Source organism: Hippoglossus stenolepis, chromosome 3 (assembly GCF_022539355.2).
Source record: "Hippoglossus stenolepis isolate QCI-W04-F060 chromosome 3, HSTE1.2, whole genome shotgun sequence".
In the NCBI taxonomy this organism is placed as follows: Eukaryota; Metazoa; Chordata; class Actinopteri; order Pleuronectiformes; family Pleuronectidae; genus Hippoglossus; species Hippoglossus stenolepis.
In genome coordinates this window covers 28,828,479-28,847,598 of record NC_061485.1, presented here as the reverse complement: position 1 = coordinate 28,847,598, position 19,120 = coordinate 28,828,479, and the positions used below count along the sequence as shown (strand labels likewise).

The following is a 19,120-nucleotide window of genomic DNA, read 5'->3' as shown; positions in this document are numbered from 1 at the left end:
TTCTGTTCTTGTTGAGGCCATTTGAGTTGTAGCAGAATGTTCTGCTCTTATAACCAAAAGCTAAGTGACATTTCTGGTTGCTACCTATCTGTGTGTATCCAGCTGGATGGCGCTGACATTCTCGGTTTGACAGTGAGCACGGTTGAACTGACCTTGACATTATTGGAAGTCCCCTGCCTGGCTGTGGTTGCCTTGGTGCTGCAGAGTGAGGGCAGCAGTTGCTGTAAATAGGGGACCTCTACAGAAATGGCATGCGTCCTGTTGCTGTCAATTTTGATTGCTTTCTATTTGTAAAGTAGCTAGTTTAGGCTAAACTGTTTGAATATTAGTATTCAGATTTTATTGTACAAGTGAGGCGTAGCTTTTATGGATTCAGATGGGTTTTGTGAAGTAGGATATTTGCATGTGTTTGGCCGGGGGATGACCTTGCTGTAAGCCAAATCCTCTCCTAAGTGTGTGAATGGAGTACAGGAGGGCCCGTTCCTCTTTCTGCAGCCTTGTGGCTGCTGCTTCTCTCTGTGTCTGCCGGGGTGGCTGAGTGAAGGCAGAGCAGAGGAGTGTGGGTCAGTATTCCAGCATTGGGGGGGTCACATGACAAGAGGGCTGGGCCTCATGTTGGATGACTCACCCCTCCTGGCGTCTGGGAGGAAGGCGTCTCCTGCTGGTTGTATTTGATAGTGCATCCTAATGGGAGTGTAAGCAGAGCCGTAAAGCCCCTGGTTGTTTTTCCTCTTTTTGAATAGCCTCCCCTCCCCTCCATTCTGGAAGCCTCTATGTGGATGAGAGACAGGCACATCGTTCAGTCTCTATATTGAGTTATCACTTTCGATGCAGGGAAATCAAAGCTCTGCTGCTTCCCACATTGTCAACATGAGTCAGCACATTTGCTCCCTCCTTTGGTGTGTAAGGGTAGTTTCCCTGTAGTGTTGGGGTAATGTGGTCTTGACAACCCTTTGTTCAGTGTCAATGACCTTTGCTAAAGGAACCCTGTTAATATGTGCTTCTATTGCATTCCAGTTCTATTCCAACAGACTCTCCTTTTCTGTTTCAGTAGAGAACTCAGTCAGTTACCAGTAAGAAACTGCATTGTTTCTAACTGATGACTGTCTGATGGGTGGTTTTGGTTTAAAATTATGTGGTTTATGGACCAAGTTAAATATTTGCTTGGTGATGGCGTTGCTAATCAATGATTTGCAACAGTTGTTTTAATGGCAACACTGTGCTGCATTAATCGTCATAAAGAAAACAGGGTTAGACTGGGTTACCAGTGGAACAGCCAGACCTTCAGCTTTGTGCCAACAAAAGAGAATAGTGAGTAGTTTTGTAATCATGGCGGACATTTTGCTGTGTCATCGCATTAAAGAAACGGGTATAAAAGCATTTCTGTTAACTGCACTCAATGCACCGTTCCTTACTGGTCCTTGTTATAGTACATGCTAGCTAATTTTTGTTCATGTTATCTGCTACGCTCTTCCTACAATGACTAGTTAAATTTTCTGCCATGTGGCAGATATGCAGCAGTTTCTAAAATAGTGGTTGACCCATCACACTATGTTGTGATGTCAGCTGTGTTGGAAATGTCACGCCCCTTACCCAGAGGCTTCATTATCACCTGTAAACATTAGCAGCGGTAACAATATCATATGTTCTGCCCTAAGCAGTGGTCAGGCAGGTTATATGTTAATTTAATGTAAATGCTTTAAAAAGCCAGGACTCTCTGCAGACTATGGCCTTTGTAACTTAGCAGAGCTTTTTCACGTAAAAAAAAAGAAGCATAATATGGGCACTTTAAAGCACCATGCGTATGCCTCATTTATTCCAAAGTTTCCCCTCTGTGAAATACTGGTAGGGGAGGTCAAGCAGCGTTCCATCAAGTGGTTTGTCTGTATCCACGCTGTGTATGTGTGTAGAATTCATGGTCTCTCCGTCTGTCACCCTCTCTCTTCAGGTCCCCCATGACCGTGAGCCGTGGGCTGCGGCTCAGTGGCGCCCCACCTCTGGAGTGGTCTGCTGCTATAGCTGGGACCCTGTGATTCCTCACCCCACCTCTCCATCTCCCCCGTCCCATCCTGTCCCTCCCCTCCCCCTCCCCCTCCCTCCTCCCCTCCCCTGTCTTCCCCCCTCCCACGCGCCGCTGTGCTGGACGTCATGAGCATAGTAATTGCGCTGGGAGTCACCACACCTGAAACGTCTTACTCAGATATGGCTGCTGGATCCGAGTAAGTACTCATTACCTGCAAGGTGGGACTCTAGACTTGAAGTTCTACCTGTAACATTTTTTAAAACGCTGACGTCTGTGGTTGCAGTAAGATTCCTAAAATAGAGCATGTGTCACAGGTTGTAAACTAGAAATGCTCTCATAGAGCTGGTGCACCTGCACTGATTTCAATCTTCAATATGTGCCACATTGTTAAAATGTTTAAAGGGATAGTTCACCCAAAAATGGGTGACATTTGGTTGAAAGGTCTTTAAAGGGTGGTAGATGGACCTTGAGTTAGGTTTCCTAAAGTTGTTAAATACAAAGCAAAATAATTGTGTTGAATTTGTGATGAACTTCTCTTGTGTGTTATTGTCTAGTGGGTCAATGGAGAAGGTTGTGTATGTGTAAAACATACTGAAACAGGTTAAAGGGATAGTTCACCCAAAAATGAAAATTAACTCATTATCTACTCACCACTTTGTTGATGGAGGGGTTGTTACAGCCAAATCCAATACAATTGAAATAACAGGCGACATAAAAAAACATCAGGAAAAAACATAAACTGCATAATTTACACAATTTTTTTAGCCTAAATGTCCTCTGATATTCTCTTGGATCTGGAGCCGCATTCATGTTTGCACGCACACACCGCACACAAACTCTGACCCGAGAGCACGGGATGCATCTGAACATTTACCTTTGATCTAAAGATTCTCCTTTTTCATAATATTCACCCACAGTGTTACAACAGAGTTCATTGTAATTAGGTGGATGGAAAACAACATTGTCATTATTAATAGACCGAAGTCAGTAATTGCTGAAACAATGGAAGTACATTTTGAACATTTTCCTTTCCTGTGGAATTACAGATTTGATTTCAGTTACCTGAAGGTCAAACAGATTCACAGTTAATGAAAAAAGTTTAAGTATTCATTCCCTATGAGTTATTGTTGTAATAATTAGTTTCATCCTATCATTATACTGTTAATCCAGTAGAACAACCCTTTTGTCCAGTGTAACACAATATTTTTATGCCACATAGCTGACCTCTGCCTTTGGCTCACATTTCTCTACAACTGCAGCAAGTTGTGTTGTGATAAATATGCTTCCTTACTTTCAATATCCTGTCAGCAGCTTTCTGTGCTGTCTATGCAGTCTGCTTGAGAAATCTGAAGAGGTTAGTTCATCAAAACTAAACTTTATCAGACCAAAATACAGTATGTGATGCTTCAGTCTGCCTGGCTACACATGATTTCAAAAGAACTGGAAGTGAAGCCATAACCTGACCCCTGTATAGGACTGGACACTCCAACAAAAATGTTTTTGTAAAATAAAAAATTCTGGATTGTGAAAGTGGCCTGCTGTTGTCCTCACTCTTGTTTTAATTTTTTTTACAGGGTAGTTTGCAATGGCTGTTGTAACTTGATTTTGAAATGATCACTATCTGTTTGAATAATCTCACTGGGTGCAGTATTTCAGTACATTTTGTGCCAAACAGAATGAAATGGCAATTTCTGTTTTCTAATACCAGTGAAGGTTTCAGTTATCGTGTAATCATTTTCACGTTTTGTCCAGAGGGACAGGCCACCCTCAGCCTAATTATCATTCCAGTTATGTTTTTTTTGTATCATCCTGCCCCGGCTCTGTGTCAGAGAGGTAGACTGGTATCTTACCTCGACATCAGGCCCAGGCTGTTTGGAGTAGTGTCAGAGGGAATGTCCACAGATGGACTCAATAAGAACACACTTGCCACCTCTCTGTAGGTGACCCTGCTTATGAGGCTCAAGTTATGTGCAATCCAGTTGGCCTCTCTCCATCTACCCTTGATCATGGCCCCAGTTTCCTCTGCACCTCAGCCAAGGCAACTGATTCTAACACAAGGGAAAAAACACAGTCTCTGCTGAGATAAACAAAATCCTGTGTAGAAAATCTCAAATTTGTCAGTTTGATTTCTCTGACATTTAAGTCTGCTCCAGCTTAGGAGGACCAGAGGGAAAAGGCAAGCTTGCTCTGTGTCTGGCCAGACCTCAGCTAAAGGGCAGAAGGAGTTGCATAATGTAATGGCGGCCCACATTGTATTTCCTCAATTGCGGCATTCCCAGGCTGGAGAGAAACTTCAGCATCTTGGTGCCATCTAGTGTCTGATTGAAACATTTATTAAAAGTGTTGGTAATTTAACAGCTGTGGAAAATATCAGCTTTTTTTTTTTTTTAAACGAAAAAGCTCTTGTTTTATCTTTATTCCTTAAAGAAATAATTTTCAAAATTTTCCAGCCCTGAGTCAGTTGAAGCAAGTCCTGCCGTGAATGAGAAAAACTACAACAACCACAGCTGTGGGAGCGCACAGAGTCATGGGTATCGGGGACTACCATATGCTGTGAGTTAATACCGCTCTTTTCTAATCACCAAATCTAATCATAGCATGTCTTATTGAACAAAATAAGTATTGATCTCTATTAATCAATGATAAGTTTGCTACAGCATGTTGAAAGCTAAAATAATAACTTGACCTAATCTATGCAATCATTTATTTTTTCTAATCTTTTCAACTTCCTTGTTCTATAAATAGAACAGTAAGAGTAAAAGTAAGGATTGGTTCTAGTTTGATTGAATCCAAGAATGTCTGTCCTGCTGTTAGTCTTTTGTAACCACAGACTGCTTCTTTTATTAACAGCTGTACTGTTTCACATACCTGTTTTTTTGCCCCCATTTTCATTCATCTCCATTTTCCGTTTCCCTTTTTGCCTGAACACCCGTTGTTTGAAGATGCAACAGTCTTCCGTTGTGTGTTGTCAGGATCACAACTATGGCGCACCCCCACCCCCCACCCCACCCGCCTCCCCGCTTTCCCAAACCATCATCCCCCGCATGGATCTCAACGGCGTGGTCCTCGGCTCCCGCTATCATGAAACTACAGAGGACAACTCAGCGGACAGCGACAGCTCCTCAGAGGAGGAAGGGGCCGTGGCCGGCTGGTGTCACTGCAGCCTGACGCCGGATGGCCTGCTCATCAAATGTGACAACTGCAGGTAAGAAGGGAAAACTTTAAGATCAATCGATCTGTAGTTCAACATTGATGACCTTTATTACATATGTGATACTACTCTGCAATACGTTAATACTTCAAACAGAGCAAACCATTTGGAAGCTCATAAATAATTGAGGTGAAACTGTAGGAAATGCTGTTTCCTTCAAACTTTAAACACTGTTGAGTGTAAATGATTTCAGTTTTTTAAGTGCTTGTTTGTCATTGTTGTTGCAGAGGACTTGACAGGAGGAAAGGAGCAGAGGGCCAACACAGGAAGACTGAAAATATCTCAGGTATTTGTCTCATATTTTTTGTTCATCCGTGCCTAACAATTTGTAACTGGGATTCGTGAAGCGCATCACTGATTGATGTTCTTGCCCTACATACTTGTGTTTTCTTTGTAGCTGGAGAAAGTAGTGCCACAGAGAGTGGTGATGAAGAGGTGTCGCCGTCCACCATCTCCTACACCGCCACCCAGCACACACCCACCAGCATCAAACTCACTGTCAACCGGGTCAAAAGGAGCAAATCCAAAAAGAGGAAGAAGAGCACAGAAAAGGCTCGTGGGACACCAAAAGGCAAAAAGGTCAAGGTATGAGCCCTTATAAATCCATTAAAATAAAATCCATTAGATTGAGACCCAGTGTATTTATAAGCTCCTCACATCGAGAAAGCCTATAAAATCCATTAGATTGAGACCCAGTGTATTTATAGGCTCCTCACATCGAGAAAGCCTCAGTTTTGTTTTTTACTGAGGAATAGTAACTGTTCAATGTGTCAATATATTGATTTGGGTTATTTTCCTTCTTTCAGGCTTTTAGAGAGGGTTCCCGGAAGTCCATGAGGATGAAGGTAAGATTAGAGTTAACCACTTATGTACATATGTTTAGATTAAACGGTTAAGCAGGTGTCATAATTCAATTTTAGCACCGCAACAGCATGGCAAGAGCATGGCAAGCATTAGAAATGTCTGACTGACTGAGTGATGGAGTTTCTCTTTCAAAATAAATTGGCACAAACCATTTTTGTTACATCATAGGGAGACGTGTTTTTAAATTAGCTCCTTTGCTGCTAAATATCCAGCAACTTTTTTGACGAACCGCATTTTGACGATCATTCTGTGATCAGTGATTATTTCACCTGTAAACATAATGAAAATCCCAGCACAGCTTTTTCTTCTGCTTGATTACAAAATCAGGATTTCAGGAGTGACTGCTGGGTAACATAGGTTGTGTTTTAGTTACTATTTCATACTTGTTCCAACAACCTGAACATTTACAAAATACAAATGTGGACATGGGAAGATTTATTGGGAATTTGACTCTTGTGAAATACTTTGTATTTGAGCACAGAGATTAGAAGAGAAACCGACAAATTAAGGGCAGAGTTTAGCGACTTTCAGTGGAAAGTAGTTGTAGAAAGTATTCTACTCAATTTCATATATTGACCATACACGGTCTGGACATCTACTATATTTTAACCTTGTCTCATCCTCTAAAGAAGGTTTCTTCTTCTGTTCAGAACTCTACAACAGAGGCCAGCGTACTGGATGAGAACACAGCAGAGGGCTGGGAGAGCAGGATCCGCCAGTGGACAGACCAGTATGAGGAGGCTCTGGCAAACCAGTACAGCGCTGATGTCCAGACACTGATGCAGCTTCATCTTTCTGCCAGCACCACCACCCCCGAGAGTGGTACCACAACGCCTTCCTCCACCACAGAGATCCTCACCTCTGTTGATGCCATGGACACCATCAACCGCACTGAGCTGGCCTGTAACAACACAGTGCTGGGCTCACAGATGCAGGTTAGCCCCATTCATCATCCATTAACATTATATTGATTGACTTTATTTTGTCACAGTGCATGCATGTAAAACAGCAGCATTGGAAAAGGTGCAATATGTTGAGCAAAATGAAGCCTATAATAACACCCTAATTACTATTCTGTAGTAATGTCATGATGCCTTTTAATATTTTGCAAATAATGACTTGTGATTGGTGTTTTGTAGCTCCAGTTAGGGCGGGTAACAAGGGTGCAGAAACACAGGAAGATCCTCCGAGCAGCCAAGAACCTGGAACCAGACACACTCATTATTGAATATCGGGGAAAGGTTATGCTCAAACAACAGTTTGAGGTCAACGGGCACTTCTTTAAAAAGTAAGACATCACAGTATATGAGTAATGGGCTATAATGAGTGTAGTATTTGTGTCCAACAACAGCTGGATACTTCCTCAAAGTCCATTGTTTTCTCACATGTATTTTGAGAATAATAAAACAGTTCCTGTTTTTGACAACATTGTCTTCATATTTTTCCAGACCCTACCCTTTTGTGCTGTTTTACTCAAAATTTAACGATGTCGAGATGTGTGTTGATGCACGGACCTTTGGAAATGATGCACGCTTCATCAGAAGGTCCTGTACCCCCAACGCTGAGGTCAGTCATTTAGCTTTTCTTATATTAATATACACGTCATTAATGGAGAAATTCTTTTTTCCAAGTGTGAAAATCAGGGTGCTCTCTTTTCAAAAATGTCCATCTTTTGCCTTCCACAGGTCCGACATATGATTGCTGAGGGTATGTTCCATCTCTGCATCTACGCTGTCAGTCAAATCACAAAGGACACTGAGGTCACCATTGGATTTGACTATGAGTTCAATAGCTGGTCAGTACTGATCTCCTATCACAAGTAGTCCAATTCCTGTCTAGAGACATAAAGTAGATAATATGAATACAAAACATGTTGGTGTCAGTCGAAAGCTTTTATTTTACTTGAAAACTGTCTGGTTACTGTTCCACCTCTGGCATTGTTTATTGTCTAATTCTCTTATCTTTGTCACAAACCACCAGTAATTACAAAGTGGATTGTGCCTGCCATAAGGGCAACCAGAATTGCCCGGTGCAGAAGCACAACCTGAGCCCCAGGGAGAACTTTCTGAGTCCCCCTTCTCTGCTGCCTCCCTCTCCTCTGATTGGTGCCGAGACCCGTCGGAGAAAAGCTCGCAGGAGGGAAATCGAGGGCTGTCTGACCAGCGATAGCAACCAGACCCTAGATGAGCACCAGGAGGCCAAAGAGCTGCAGGGGACAAGTGATGCAGAGGTGTGTGTGTAGCTTCAGCTTAAGACAAATGGACGGTAAAACTGGCCCTTAAGTTTTTAAAGGTACCCATAGTATACCTATTGTTGCCAAATACTTCTTGTACTTAATCTTAGTTTTTTTTCTCTGCCTGTGTATGTGCATTAGGAGAGTCTAATGGATGAGATGAAAGTGGAAGACGGAGAGGATGGAGAGGTGGATGAAAATGGGCTCCCCATCTCCAGTAAAAAAGTACGGCATTTTTAGTACTTTCCTTAATATCTATGTCTAGGGTGACAGGTGGATTCCAGTTCCAATAATACATCAGTCATCCACATTTTAGGCAATTCTCTGCCTTTGTCACTCATCTCTTGTGTCCCTGTTCGTCATGTAGACATTAAACAGTCTGGTGAATAGGAGGAGGAGAGTGGGAGGAACAGAGATAAAGGAGGAGGGTGTAGAAACTGAGGACGGGGCAGGAAACCCCACAGGGAACACCCCCATACCTCACAGCACTGGAGTTGGGGTCAGCACGCGACGTACCACCTATGTAATGGTCAGTGAGGGAATACAAGTAGTTATTCATATCTGTTAATATTCCATTAATGTTACTTATTTTTTGCTCTAATCATGCCCTATTCTGTTACAGGAAGCGCCATCTATTGAAGAAAAGACCTCATTACCCTACCCCACTACCCCAGTTGCCCCTCCTAAACCTGCGCGACCTACAAAGCCTCGGCCCAAAAGTCGGATCTCTCGCTACCGGTCAAGCTCATCGCAGCGGGCCCGGCGGCAGCGTCAAGCTCTCGCCCAGCAGGCAGCGGCAGCTGCCGCAGCTGCAGCGTTGGCAGCTGTGCCGTCATCAGCTGAGCAAGGGGCTGCTCTGGATGAGGAGGGATCTCAGGGTCCATATGGTGGCGAACATGGCCACGGAGAGAGTGGTCTAGGGGGTCATCTACTTGATGGAGACAGTCAGGGTCTAAACTGCATAAATAGAGGCAACTTGCGCTACCCCAAAACCAAGAAGGTGAGTTAACATAAAATAATTAGTAGGATTTTGGCTAATCTGTGGTCAAGTCAATCTTTTCTAATAATTTTTCTGATTTTGAATTTTCAGTACCTTGTGACAGAGTGGCTGAATGACAAGATACCTGGAGGGGAGAAGGTCCAGCAAGAGGTGCTTGTTGAGCGCCCCCTGCGGATAACCACTGACCCCACGGTGCTGGCCACCACCCTCAATATGCTGCCAGGTCTCTCCCACTCATCGCTCATTTGCACCGCACCCAGACACTACGTCCGCTTCGGCTCCCCCTTTAACCCAGAGAGACGCAGGCCCCGCCCACTCCAAATGGATGGCACTTATGGCTGCTACAAAAAGGTAAGTGATGCAGCGAGGCATCATATTCTGTTCTTTTTTCCTTAAATTGGTCATGAAATTAATTGAACCTTTCCATAAAGACACAAACTATAATGTATATGGGAGTTTTTCTCTCCACAGTCGCCAAAGTGCTTGTTTGCTGTGGGACGTGTTTTTTATATATCTATAATTTTGTAAGATCTCACCCTTACTATGTAAAGTGCTTTGAGGTTGTTATATAGTTGGCACTATACAAATAAAATTTAATTGAATGAGACTTTCAGGCTCACACTATTATGAAATATGTTTTATTCTAAACACTTTTATAAAACTCAAGACTTTTCAGAGGTATTTTATAAAGTTAAAGATATTTTTGTATGTGAAGCCTAAATAGGCTTATTTAGTCTGAACAAATGTGTCAGTTTTTATTTTTAATGAGACATTACTCTTGTTTTGACACAGAGATGGATAAAGCAGGTGGAGGATGAAAGCTGTTCAGCCAGTATGGAAGATGGCACAGAGTCCACCTCCTCTCAGCAAAGTACCAGTAGCAGATCCACCCCCAACCCCCTGTCCACTGGTACGTACATACCCAATCAAGGTGATTTATTTAGTGCTGCGTCCACTAATGGTGGAAAAAGAGATTTAGATCTTATTCAGTGAAAAGGAAATGTACGTGAACCATTAAAACATTCACAGCGCCGGCTGAAAAAGTAAGTGAACATTCCAAAACCTTTTTTATCAGCAACAACCTGCACATCAGACCTGCACTGGGGAGAAAGGAGAGAGTTCTTAATACTGAGCTGATTCAGCTCAGATGTGCTCTCAGAATTTCTGCTGTGAATGTTTCTATTGAGCTCATTCCACGGCTTCTGTGTTGAGTTAATGTCTGAGCTCTGATTGGGCCACTGCAGCACAATGATTTTCCTAGTTTGAAGTCATTCTGTTGTAGATTTAATGTACCTCAATCATTCTCAAACTTTCGATTGCAACTTTTTTGCATGTTCCACTTCAAAAGTTCACACATTCCACCCCCACACTTTTTAATCAGCCATTAACAATGACAGATGAAGCAACTAACAAAAAAATATCCAAGTGCAGTGAAATAAAGGGCTGTGTTGTTTTGCTGCTCCCTGTTTACAAGTCACTCACTTAAGTCTTTGCGATTACTTTGTAACTTTGTCCAGCTTCATGCAACTTTTATAATACAGTTTATAATCTCAGTCTTCTGAGATCTTTGTTTCACATCAGCAGGTGTTTCTTGTAAATATCTAACCTAAAATATTGGAATGTTTTTAAAACTGACTGTAACTCACAAGTCCAGTCTGTTTGTTCATTATTGTAGTTTGGTGAAGATCTGACTATATTTAAACATGCAGGTTCACTTACTTTTCCTTGCCACTGTAGATCAGCACTAATCAACTGTCTTTGTCTTTAAAATCGCAGAAGTCAATCCCCCAATTAAAAAGCGCCTCTCCAAGTATACGGCAGAGACGACACCAGCACCCTCAGACAACCTGCTTCGCCCACTGTCACCCATCTCGCCGCCACTCCCAGAGGACTCCCTCCACCCGCTGCTCCATGCCCCCTGTGGCTCCTTGCTGCCCAATGGCCTAATCTACTCACCCATGCCCTCGCTACCCGCAAGCCGCTGCAACACACCGCTGCAATTTGAAGTAAGTGCACATCCACATACATCTACTACCACTATTATCCATCCTCACCAGTCGTATAAAGTCAACACCAACACACCGTTGATGTACCTGGATGGATTTTCCAATATAATGAATGTTTTCTGACACACCATGTGTTTGACACTGTGAAGTTTTCTAACAACCTTTGCTTCTCTCCAGAACATATCGTCCCCTGAGGCATCTCCTGTTCACCGGCCAGAGTCCATCTCACCTGAGGTACGTTCCCAGCTCTGTGCCACTAACTCCTAACTGCGGATATATACCTTTACATGCTGCGTACTGCTGACTGGTTACTGCAATTTGTCTGATTAGTTTTGTCTTTCCATTCTTTTGTCCCTTTCTACCTTTAGCCGTGTCTTCAGACAGACTTTGAAGTCCCTCGGCCTCAGTTCCCGGACCTGTCACTCCCCTCCAGTTTAGAGAGCCCTGTGGCCATGACCTCAGATGACCTTTCTCTTCCTGGATGCGCCTCAGGCCAAGATTCCCAGGGTCCATCATGTGTTGGGACCAGCTCCCTAAACCCAGTGTCCTGTGCTCCCTCAGACCTAAACCCCCAAAACAGGGAGCAGGCCTTCAGGACAGAGTTCAACCTCATATACACCTGCTCGCCCCTCAATGCAAACCTTGGAAACCCCGTGGCCCCCGATTGCCGCCAGTCCCTGTCAGAAGGAGGCTTTTCCCCTGCAGAGTCCTTCCACAGTTCCATAAGTGGCCAGGGGCTGATGGGAGATATGGGCCCCGGCTCTATGTCACCCTACGGTGAGCCTCATTATGGAGGAGGCTACCCAGACAGTGGCACACCTCCTCACACCAGCAACCCACCACAAAAGAGGAAGGCAAGTTCTCCGACTTTTAATTCTGATTGTGAACAGTTTTTTTTTTATTTGGTTGCTTTTGGGTAAATCTTGAGGAGTTTAATCTTTTCTTCTCAAGTTGGAATGATTTTGAGTGTGATATGTGCAAACTGACAAGCCGAACGTCATGATGTGCTTCTCCCCTTGCTCTATGTTTGCCCATTGACTTTGTCTTAAATATATCAATTGGCCCTTTGTGTCAGGCAGACACATCCACAAGCATCAGACATTTAAATGAAACATATATAAGCATTTCCTGTGTATATCTGAAATGATGTCCACTCTGTAGCTTTGACCCTCCCCCTCCCTCTCCCTCAGTCCCCTCCCTCCCCCTCGCTGTTAGTTGACACTTTCTGCCAAGTTTCTCTTCCACTTTTCTTCCAAGGCAGAGGGCCAACCAGCATACCATTAGTCTGCTGACAGGGAAGCCAGATTACCAGGCTATAGCTGTAAGAAGTGAATACAAGCCAGTACAAAATATGGTGAATATTCTCCCTACAACTACATCTTTAGAAGTGTGCATGTAAATATTGTTTCTTTGCATCTGCATACAACAACCCACCCCACCCTCTCCTCCTCAAAACCTACATTGAACTCTGACTCTATAGTTTTGAGCAGGAGTTTGTTTTTTTCTGCCATTTCAGTCAAACTCATTGAAGTGAGTAAGAGGTTCATCCATCACCTTCAACACAAGAGGCTGATGGTTCATGACAAGATGAAGCTCATGCGTCTTTCCTCCATCTCACCCATGGCTCTTTCCAAACTGATCATCCAGTTCTACCGTGGTACCGTGGGAAAGTCCCATGTCTTTACTGGCGGTTCTAACACTTAAGGTCTTGCTGGGATCAGGGATTTTACTTTAATGTCATTAAAATTAAGATAATGATATCTGGGAAGATTCTCAGGCTGCATCCACACTACTATGTTTTCATTTTAAAAGCATTAACTCTGCTAAGGATGCTCCTGGCGTCCACACTATTCCGCAGTTTTAGAGCCACTAAAACCGTTTGGAAAGTTTGGAAAAGCTATTGGCCCCATTTTAGTTTTAAATCTTTTAGGCTGTGTTTCAGTCTGAATGAGCAGAAAGTAAGATGTCTGGAAACGGTGACAGACACTCCCAACCGCTTGCTGATTGAGTATTTTCGGTCAGGATGAAGCCTTCACTAATTCGTCTGCCTCCTATCACATGAACCCCTTCCAGGAAGTAAATGTAATTGATTATCCATGTTGCTACATCCATGTACATCCATTTATATGGATAATCAATTACAAGCGTTTGTGACCCTGTTGTCTTTGCTAACAGCTGTTGTACAGTTAAATTCTGTATTTGACAATGATACAACTGCTTACATGTGTAGGAGACAAGCTATTATTCCAGTAATCTGCAACAATTCTGCAATTAACAACCGAATGCTTCCTGTGTACACCAGCATGCGTATGCCGAGTGTACGTGAGTGGTCATTTGATATGTTTTTTCAAGCATGTTATTACAGACAGGGATTTAAACTGATCCCGAGCTTGTGTGGACAGAGATTGTTTTTAGTTTGAAAACGCCCTTTTGAAATGAAAACGTAGTAGTATGGATACAGCCTCAGTCAACCAGGTCATGGCTGCCTATACACACAAATATACATAGGAAACTGGACTGAAGAAGCCTCTTGGATGAGTGGTTAAATGATGGATGAGGGTGTTGTTAAGACTAGTTTGTTAAATAGTTTTACCATTTAACTTAGTTTTCTTTTTCAAAATAACACAAATATAAATCTTTTAAACAGTTACATAGAACAGGAAATAGATAAATAAAAGAACTCTTCACCAGCTCTTAGAAGGTTTAATAACAACTAAATATATGAGAGGCATGTAAGAGTTACCTAAAACACAGCTGAATCTGTAGCCGTGTCTTAATTCAAGGGCTGTATCCTTCGGAGGCTTCAATTGATGATCGATTGCATCACAGCGGTACAACTCGGCTATCCCATTTTGAATGCTCCTTCAAATGCGGTCAACAAATGCGTCCTTCAAGCCCTGAGAAACAAAGGCTCCATTGGGCGGATCTGTCCCGACCCAACCTATTCCAGGATTCATTGTGCTTTTTTCCCAAGAGGTAATGGCATTTGCAAGCAATGAGACGTCAGTTGCTTGAGTGTCACTCTTCAAAAAACCCAGGGGCATTAAAAACCTTCTCTGCGTGTCCAACTTCAGCTCTGTTACTGAAAAGTAGGACGAGCTGGTGACGCAGATCACACGCTCTGTAGGCCAGCCTGTCTCATTTCGGTCCTGTCAATGTGACCACTGACACTTGGAGCTTTATGGTAATTTCCTTGCTGTACTACCTTCTGCAGTCTCCTCTCTATGTAATCTTACACCGTTAAAAAGATTCAGACAAGAGCCATCCATGTCAGGGACGTTATCATCATCCCGCCCCCTCCCTCCTTCATGTACACACCCTCTCCTCCCACAAGCCTCTCCTGTGTCATGACAACATTAAGCTGGGACGAGTGCTCTCATTTTCATTGTTGAGGAGTCGAGGTGTGTTTAAATGTTGTGCGTGTGCTCGAACTTTGTGTGGACGTTGACATGAGTGTTTGTATTGTTGTTTCAGCGTGGTTGCATCATGGCGTGGTGCATTCAAAGTTGCCTGCTTTCTTGTCAAAGCTTCAGATGCTGTATGTTACTAATTCAGAACCCATAAAGTGATAGACACTGAGTCTTTCTCATGGCTACAAGTCTGTTCATGGAATGGAACCAAATGCATACAGTATCATTTTCATGTCAGAGATGGTTTCCATGGTGATAAAGGTATTGTTCTTTTTGTTGAACCAAATAGTGTTAAATACTTTTTCCAGGTGAGTGCTCTCTGGTGTGGTGCATGCGGTCTGCCCATCACTCAGTGTAGTTTTTGTGAATGATGTGATTCAGTCAGCGGCCCAACATCTGTATGAATGACATGAAGTCATATCAGAGTGTGTGTCCGTCCTTCATCAGCAGCTGTTTAATATCACTTCTCCTCCCTCTGCTGCCTCAGGTGTCTTTGCTGGAGTACCGCAAGAGGAAGCAGAGCAGCGGTCGAGACCCAGAGCCCTTTGGCAGCAGCTCCTCCCTGGGTGGCACCCCCACCCGGCCTGGCTCCCATTACAGCCAAGATTCCCATCACGCCCATTCCCATCAGCAGATGCAGCCTCCAGCCTCCCCACACAGCTCCTTCTCTTCCTCAACACACATGAACCCTATCCCACAGATAGAGGAGGTCAGTCCTCCAGACCACCAGGGCCCGTCAGCGGAGCCCCGGCGCCAGGAAAACAACCAGTGGTGAGGGGCCTGAGAGTGATGGCTCACTAACTTTAAGATGTTCACCTGTCAAGCTGTTCACCTGACATTGTTCCTGATTAGTTTGCGATCAGAGCTGAGCGGCAGATAACCTTTGGATTTGTATCTTATCCAAGGATGGTTCCAACTACTGTTGAACGTCTAAGGGAAGGCCAGGGCGCCCTCGAGCGTGTGCTAAGAAGCATCAAGATGGAGCGGATCTACAAGAGGAGTGACGGATCGACAGAGAAGGAGTTTGGTATGACGATTAAAAACCTAAAGGTCAAACTATAGATTTAAGTGTATAATTGTATCTTGGTTAGTGCTGGAGTTGATCCACCTTTTCTGTGATTTCAGATGGGGATCGATATGAGATGCAGGCAGCGTCCATGGCTTCTCCCATGAAGAGTCCCCACAGATACAGTCCCTCCGTGTACTCACACCAGGTAGACACACTGTATGCAGTGATCCTTTTCCTCAACCATCAGTGTTTGGGTATTTGCTATTTTTGGATATCTGGATATTTATGTTCAAGACTTGATTCAACATTGTAATTAAGGAGGCCAGTGTATTATGGTCATGCCTTGAGTGCATTTTGGCAGGATTGATAGCTTAAAGGGGACATAGCATGCAAATTCCACTTTGTTAGTGCTTCTACACGTTAATGTGGGTATCTGGCATGTCTACCAACCCAAAAACTCTGGGGGAAAAAAAAACTTGCGCGTTTTGTTATGGTTCCTCTAAGTCAGAAACGTCATGCTTGAGCGACTCGATTGAGCTTCCTGGGTTTTGTGTCGTAACAAGGCACTGGAAGTCTCCCTACATGGTCTTGCCCCCCCCCCCCACACTCATTACACCGGGTTTACACCGGAGGCAGCGAGGCAGCGCAGCGCCGTTCCCAAGCGCGCAGTCGCCTGGGGCTGTTCACACGGGACGAGCATTTCTCCGCTGGTCAGCCCGCGATTCACTCACATGTGGCATTTGTCTGGATCGTTGGGACTGGGAGGCTGCAGCATTGCTCGGGCGCGACCGCTCGCTCTCCAATGCGTGAGCTGGAATTTGTGTCAGCGCCACACAGCCAGCAGTGTGGAAGACTTCCGCAGTGTTCAGCACTACTGTACGCCGGGTTAACACCGGACGCGGAAGCGCGCTGAGGCAGCGCAGCGCCGTTCTCCAGCACGCAGCCGCCTGGCTGTTCACACGGGACGGCATTTCTCCGCTGGTCAGCCCCATAGACTGTATATATAAGGTCAGCCCGCGATTCTGCTTTCTCCGCTTGTTGTTGTACCCGTTGAATGTCGGGTTTCGGGGTAAATGATGGTCTTCATAGCCCCCCCACCCATCTCTTTCTCTCTCTGTCTGTCTGCTTGTGTGCTTGTAGTGGGGGGGCAGAGGGGGACATTTAATTATGTGATTGGGAAAATTAAAACTCCAGGACAACAGAAGGGGAATACAAAGTATGGGATGCATATTTGATAATTTATATCATATAAAATATGTAATTTATATCGTTTAAAATCATGAGGGGGGAGGGGGGAGCTGGCTCATTAGCATTTAAAGGAACAGGCACTCAAAACAGGTCACTCTGTGGAGGGCTGTTTCATACAGGGTAAAAAGGGTGCTGTTTTATATGATCCTTGTGGTATTTTGACCAAAGTATGTTACAGACATTTCATTAAGACCCCAAGGAACCATATCAACTTGTGGTAAAATGGGCATGCTATGTCCCCTTTAAACATTTGTCTTTCGTTCACATCTACCTTCTTCTCTCTATGACATGAAATGTACCTTCAACCCGTGTCATTACCACAGAGTAGTGAGTGTGTCTCTTTGTGTTCAGTCATCAGAAAGCCACCGGCAGACTGACAGCCCGTCACTCCGCCAGCAGACCTCCACCTCTCCATTCCCGGGATCCTACAGTCCCTCATCAGGCCAGAGCTTCTTCGCACGCCACCCCTCCCACCCTGGACTTTCCCAGGACCACCCTCCATCCACCTACCCCAGTCACTCCCCCACCCCCACCTCATCCTCAGACTTGCGGCCGCCCGCAGGGTCTCTACACCAGCAGAGTAGCAGCAGTAACGCGGACAGAGCCCATGGCTACGGCAACAGCCACTTAAAAGCAAGTCTTTTGAACAACAGTGGCCTGGCAGGGGCCCCCGCCCTGGGACCCAGGGCCCATGGGCAGACTAAAATAGACTCGGGGACCCTGGCCTCCAGAGGGAGTCAGCAGCAGGCATCTCGCAGCCTGAAATCGGGCAGCCCGAGCCAGGCGACGCTGCAGGCCAGCTCAAGGCTGCTGTCGGCCTCTGGATCGACACACTACCCACAGAGAGGGACGAGCCTCAGCCAGTTCCAGCACTCCCCCCTCCAGGGACCCGGAGTAAGGACACAGTCAGGAAGCTTTTAGGACCTTGTTCAAGTGTGTTTGTGTGTGTGAGCGAGTGAGTGTGTATGAAGCTGTGTACCCCCTCAGCCCCTGAAGCTGTGGTGAAATGGGGCTCAGGGAGTGTGAGGAGGGTAAATGTACAGACCTAAGAGGAGCAAGGACTTCTTTAAGGATTTCTCCTTTTCTTATTTTCTGTCTTTTCTTTCTTTATTTTCAGAAAAAAACAAATGACCACATTCTGCACAAAGCTAATCATTGACTTTGGACATCATTATGGAATCAGTGGAAAAAGCAATTTAGATAAAACACACAGAAAAAACAACAAGAAATCACATGTAACTTGAAATTGTCCCCAGTGTTCGCTGATGTGCCGGACTGTGCAAACAGGCTCTCTAATGTCAAAAGCCAAAACATCCTCACAAATGTCTGTACAAAGTTATAAAAAGTGTACCTGTCGTCATGGCACCGAGGTTGGATAAACGCTGAGATGCATATAAATGAGTCTGTGCTGCAGTAAAAGTGATTGATTAGGAAAAGGGGAAAATATTACAAGCAGAGGCAAATTGTTAATCATCCGTTCTCGAGATACATTCGAGGCATGGGGAGGAGGAGGGGCGTTTCCTTTAATAGGGTCATTCCATATGATTACCAGCTTCCATGTTCTCTCACTAAACATGACACAGCCCTTTTTTCCTCACGGTTCTGTCCGTTCCACTCTTCTGTTTTTTTTTTTAGTTATCTTCTGTTCTCTCATCCCCACTGGACTGTTTTGATTTCATTTTAGGACGACTCCACTGTAGACTTCTGATATTGTACTTGAGACATACAGGTCTTATGATTCATGGTGCTGCATTGTTTTTTTTTGTTTTTTTTCAATAAATTTGAAATCCAGTTATGTTCCCCACATTTGGCTGCATTCATCTTGTCATATCAGTTAGGATCCGTTTAAATTTTCTCCTAATTCATACTGATCGTATGTTGTAGTGATGGAATGCAGGAACAAAATAAGGGGTAGATAATCCAACTTTATTTCTCAGTTAAAATGTTAGTTTTTTATCCTACAGGAGTTTTTAAAATAAATATATATATATATGTATTTTTTCTGACCAATCCATTGCATTCCGTGTGACACAGAGGAAAACTGGGCAAAGGAATCTTTGAGGGAGTGTTTGGATTGTTTATAAAACCTAGGTTTGAAAAAAGCTGCTGTGTTCTC

At 44.1% G+C, this 19,120-nt stretch overlaps 1 protein-coding gene across 6 annotated transcripts in view; it reads left to right on the top strand.

Moving 5' to 3' along the window:
- Nucleotides 1–18,810, top strand: part of setd5 (SET domain containing 5) — a 32,753-nt gene extending 13,943 nt beyond the window's left edge. Inside the window, exons 2-25 of one of the 6 annotated variants that reach the window (XM_035152190.2) lie at nt 1,949–2,219; nt 4,474–4,576; nt 4,996–5,228; nt 5,462–5,520; nt 5,632–5,819; nt 6,041–6,079; nt 6,749–7,033; nt 7,238–7,386; nt 7,547–7,664; nt 7,784–7,893; nt 8,079–8,328; nt 8,473–8,556; nt 8,699–8,860; nt 8,954–9,331; nt 9,422–9,682; nt 10,124–10,241; nt 11,108–11,337; nt 11,515–11,571; nt 11,706–12,191; nt 12,599–12,691; nt 15,235–15,518; nt 15,653–15,774; nt 15,873–15,961; nt 17,356–18,810. In XM_035152190.2, coding sequence (XP_035008081.2) covers nt 2,149–2,219; nt 4,474–4,576; nt 4,996–5,228; nt 5,462–5,520; nt 5,632–5,819; nt 6,041–6,079; nt 6,749–7,033; nt 7,238–7,386; nt 7,547–7,664; nt 7,784–7,893; nt 8,079–8,328; nt 8,473–8,556; nt 8,699–8,860; nt 8,954–9,331; nt 9,422–9,682; nt 10,124–10,241; nt 11,108–11,337; nt 11,515–11,571; nt 11,706–12,191; nt 12,599–12,691; nt 15,235–15,518; nt 15,653–15,774; nt 15,873–15,961; nt 17,356–17,925 — 4,539 coding nt within the window. In that variant the 5' untranslated portion in view covers nt 1,949–2,148 and the 3' untranslated portion in view covers nt 17,926–18,810. Of the gene's footprint in view, nt 1–1,948; nt 2,220–4,473; nt 4,577–4,965; nt 5,229–5,461; nt 5,521–5,631; nt 5,820–6,040; nt 6,080–6,748; nt 7,034–7,237; nt 7,387–7,546; nt 7,665–7,783; nt 7,894–8,078; nt 8,329–8,472; nt 8,557–8,698; nt 8,861–8,953; nt 9,332–9,421; nt 9,683–10,123; nt 10,242–11,107; nt 11,338–11,514; nt 11,572–11,705; nt 12,192–12,598; nt 12,692–15,234; nt 15,519–15,652; nt 15,775–15,872; nt 16,011–17,355 lie in introns of all 6 variants that reach the window. The other 5 variants (XM_035152189.2, XM_035152188.2, XM_035152192.2 and 2 more) reach the window with 5 other exon arrangements.
- The last annotated feature ends 310 nt before the right edge of the window (nt 18,811–19,120 follow it).